Raw genomic sequence first — 4,735 nt, 5'->3', positions numbered from 1 at the left:
GTGGAATGTTGATCCACTCCTCTTCAATGGCTGTGCGAAGTTGCTGGATATTGGCAGGAACTGGAACACGCTGTCATATACACCGATCCAGAGCAATGGGTGACATGTCTGGTGAGTATGCTGTTCATTCAAGAACTGGGATGTTTTCAGCTTCCAGGAATTGTCTACAGATCCTTGGAAAACGTCAACTCTGTGCAGGCCGTCAGTGCTAGCTGTCTGTTTTTTTTGTCGAGGCAGGCCGTGTCCAATAGCTTAAAAGCCAGCACAGCGTCAGGAAGCGTCATATTATACTTTTTCATCCGATTGTACCGCTGTTCGAAATCAATTATGTAGTCCGCCATGGAAACCGAACTATTCTTCGTTATTCCATCAAAATAAGAATACGCTTCATATGCGCGATCCTTTTCCTCTTTTAAGAACACATCGTCCAGCTTAGCCATCAGCGTTGCCATACCATTATCACTGTCTAAATCCTCCGCAGGTATTTCCATCGCCGTTTCACGGGCTCTCCCCTCAAGCCCCAAGGCAACAGCGAGGGCTTGTTTCTTTTTGTCGAGTTCGGTAACTCGCGTCCAGATATTAACTTCATTTTTCCAACACTCATATGGCCTGGTTTCATCAAATTTCGGCGGAACTTTATAACTAGCTGCCATCCTTCAACCATCCTCTGCTACCATGTTAAATTAAATAAACACGACGTTTACTCAGTTAACGCAATTTATTCCTTCCATCATCCCGCTCACATCAACAACACCGTTCCTTAACAACAACGCCCACTTTTTTTCCTCCGCGCTCACCTTTTAACCGGTGCATGCACTAACCTTATTTTTAACCTGGAAGAACCTTCTTCCATGTGAACAGAGTAGGGAGGAAATAACATGTTAACAGTGCCAACCCTAGATTCCATACTGTATAATACTACCGAGTAGGAAAGTGTACAGTTTACTGTAATAAAGTTTACTGCTAAATTGTAACAAATTTTGAAATGACTTTAGCATGTGCAAGAATAATAAATTGTCCAGTCAATCAAACAACACTACAAATCCAAATGAATAACAGTGTCCATAAATCCCCAGAAAAAGAAAAATACTTTAATTCAATATAACAAATTTACATGATGGGATAAATCTCACAAATCTTGATGTTTAGATGAAAAGTAAAAGTTAAAAGCATAACAATTCAATAAATGTCCTGAGATGACATGTAGTGACACCTATGGTAAGGAGGAAATTTAAAGTAGGGGGAAAATCTTACCACATCCTACCCTAATAGTTCATTATTTTAGAATAATTAACCCTCTGGGGGTGTGAGGGTGTTTTGGGGCCCTGGAGAAGTTATGACATGCCCTGACATTTGTGCATTTTTCAGTTTCTTATTACCATATTGATGGATAAAGTCTGATTACACTGTATTCAGCACAAACTGGGTTACAATAATATGTGAGCAGCATGTACAATATGTATGAGTTTGTATTTTTGAGAAAACAATGTTTATGCTTGGTTATTAAAAAATTGTCACCAAAATAAGGCCATAAAACACATACAGAACATTTGTTCACAAGACTTCTGAGAACTGGATGTGGTATACTAGAGTTTTTGCTACAAATTATGTGAATATATTGATTTAACTTTTGTCAGACATGTTTTGCGTTAGAAAGGCCGTATGCAAAGGAGTGACAATGGCCATTAATATTTAGTGATTCACACCTAAGAGACAAAGGGCCTCCCATAATGGCTCATCAGTGTGACTGTGAGGCAGGTAAGAAAGAATGTGAGGAGATTAAAATAATGGGGTTTTTGATTATTTGTATTTTATTTACAACACATTATAATAAAAATATACATAATGAAGGTCAAATACATATTATGGAGCACACTGATCTAAACACAGAGACTTGAACAGTAACACACCTTTGTGCCATTCCTGAAACACATCTTGTTCAACTGTTGAAACAAGTAAACCATACCTGGTATTTCCAAAGTGTTTGTTGCTTCTTTCTATGCATTCAAGAAAAAAAAAACATCTCCGTCATCAGTAGTCATGGAGCTTATTTTAGGATGGGCAGCTTCGGTCCTGGAGGGCCAGTGTTCTGCACCTGCTCCTAGAGGGCCAATATCCAGCAGAGTTGGAAGCTTCTAGAAGACCTTGATTAGCTGGTGCAGGTGTGTTTGATTGGGATTGGAGCTAACCTCTGCAGGACAGTGGCCCTCCAGGACCGAAGTTGCCCATCCCTGATGTAGAATATCAGCCCAATATCAGTACAGTAGCTGAACATCTGATGTTGGTACAGCGCTCTCAGAGAGAAACGGTTCGAAGAAACTCATGTGAAAGTCAGCATGACTCATCTGTGGTTGTCGGTATCGGATGAAAACGTCAACTCTGTGCAGGCCGTCAGTGCTAGCTGTCTGTTTTTTTCGTCGAGGCAGGCCGTGTCCAATAGCTTAAAAGCCAGCACAGCGTCAGGAAGCGTCATATTATACTTTTTCATCCGATTGTACCGCTGTTCGAAATCAATTATGTAGTCCGCCATGGAAACCGAACTATTCTTCGTTATTCCATCAAAATAAGAATACGCTTCATATGCGCGATCCTTTTCCTCTTTTAAGAACACATCGTCCAGCTTAGCCATCAGCGTTGCCATACCATTATCACTGTCTAAATCCTCCGCAGGTATTTCCATCGCCGTTTCACGGGCTCTCCCCTCAAGCCCCAAGGCAACAGCGAGGGCTTGTTTCTTTTTGTCGAGTTCGGTAACTCGCGTCCAGATATTAACTTCATTTTTCCAACACTCATATGGCCTGGTTTCATCAAATTTCGGCGGAACTTTATAACTAGCTGCCATCCTTCAACCATCCTCTGCTACCATGTTAAATTAAATAAACACGACGTTTACTCAGTTAACGCAATTTATTCCTTCCATCATCCCGCTCACATCAACAACACCGTTCCTTAACAACAACGCCCACTTTTTTTCCTCCGCGCTCACCTTTTAACCGGTGCATGCACTAACCTTATTTTTAACCTGGAAGAACCTTCTTCCATGTGAACAGAGTAGGGAGGAAATAACATGTTAACAGTGCCAACCCTAGATTCCATACTGTATAATACTACCGAGTAGGAAAGTGTACAGTTTACTGTAATAAAGTTTACTGCTAAATTGTAACAAATTTTGAAATGACTTTAGCATGTGCAAGAATAATAAATTGTCCAGTCAATCAAACAACACTACAAATCCAAATGAATAACAGTGTCCATAAATCCCCAGAAAAAGAAAAATACTTTAATTCAATATAACAAATTTACATGATGGGATAAATCTCACAAATCTTGATGTTTAGATGAAAAGTAAAAGTTAAAAGCATAACAATTCAATAAATGTCCTGAGATGACATGTAGTGACACCTATGGTAAGGAGGAAATTTAAAGTAGGGGGAAAATCTTACCACATCCTACCCTAATAGTTCATTATTTTAGAATAATTAACCCTCTGGGGGTGTGAGGGTGTTTTGGGGCCCTGGAGAAGTTATGACATGCCCTGACATTTGTGCATTTTTCAGTTTCTTATTACCATATTGATGGATAAAGTCTGATTACACTGTATTCAGCACAAACTGGGTTACAATAATATGTGAGCAGCATGTACAATATGTATGAGTTTGTATTTTTGAGAAAACAATGTTTATGCTTGGTTATTAAAAAATTGTCACCAAAATAAGGCCATAAAACACATACAGAACATTTGTTCACAAGACTTCTGAGAACTGGATGTGGTATACTAGAGTTTTTGCTACAAATTATGTGAATATATTGATTTAACTTTTGTCAGACATGTTTTGCGTTAGAAAGGCCGTATGCAAAGGAGTGACAATGGCCATTAATATTTAGTGATTCACACCTAAGAGACAAAGGGCCTCCCATAATGGCTCATCAGTGTGACTGTGAGGCAGGTAAGAAAGAATGTGAGGAGATTAAAATAATGGGGTTTTTGATTATTTGTATTTTATTTACAACACATTATAATAAAAATATACATAATGAAGGTCAAATACATATTATGGAGCACACTGATCTAAACACAGAGACTTGAACAGTAACACACCTTTGTGCCATTCCTGAAACACATCTTGTTCAACTGTTGAAACAAGTAAACCATACCTGGTATTTCCAAAGTGTTTGTTGCTTCTTTCTATGCATTCAAGAAAAAAAAACATCTCCGTCATCAGTAGTCATGGAGCTTATTTTAGGATGGGCAGCTTCGGTCCTGGAGGGCCAGTGTTCTGCAGAGTTTAGCTCCAACCATAATCAAACTCACCTGCAGCTTTCTAGTGATCTTGATGACCTTGATTAGCTTGTTCAGGTGTGTTTGATTAGGATTGGAGCTAAACTCTGCAGGACAGTGGCCCTCCAGGACCGAAGTTGCCCATCCCTGATGTAGAATATCAGCCCAATATCAGTACAGTAGCTGAACATCTGATGTTGGTACAGCGCTCTCAGAGAGAAACGGTTCGAAGAAACTCATGTGAAAGTCAGCATGACTCATCTGTGGTTGTCGGTATCTGGTCACAAAAAAAAACATCTGTGAGCATGTTGATATCAGGAGCATTTATATATATATATATATATATATATATATATATATATATATACATACATACATACATACACACGATTTTGTAGTTATAGACATGCTTCGTGGCTTCGTATGTACTGTCATCCTGTCCAAAAACGGCATTTT

At 39.1% G+C, this 4,735-nt stretch overlaps 1 protein-coding gene across 1 annotated transcript in view; it reads left to right on the top strand.

Moving 5' to 3' along the window:
- The window catches only part of LOC107597404 (gamma-crystallin M2-like), a 5,173-nt gene extending 1,700 nt beyond the window's left edge, over positions 1–3,473 (top strand). The window contains exons 4-5 of the mRNA XM_016288456.1: positions 2,163–2,166; positions 3,462–3,473. Coding sequence (XP_016143942.1) covers position 2,163 — 1 coding nt within the window. The 3' untranslated portion in view covers positions 2,164–2,166; positions 3,462–3,473. The remainder of the gene's footprint in view (positions 1–2,162; positions 2,167–3,461) is intronic.
- The last annotated feature ends 1,262 nt before the right edge of the window (positions 3,474–4,735 follow it).

This window comes from Sinocyclocheilus grahami, unplaced genomic scaffold, assembly GCF_001515645.1.
Source record: "Sinocyclocheilus grahami isolate Dianchi unplaced genomic scaffold, SAMN03320097.WGS_v1.1 scaffold231.1, whole genome shotgun sequence".
In the NCBI taxonomy this organism is placed as follows: Eukaryota; Metazoa; Chordata; class Actinopteri; order Cypriniformes; family Cyprinidae; genus Sinocyclocheilus; species Sinocyclocheilus grahami.
Note: the sequence above shows the minus strand (reverse complement) of the source record. Positions and strands in the feature narration are given on the sequence as shown.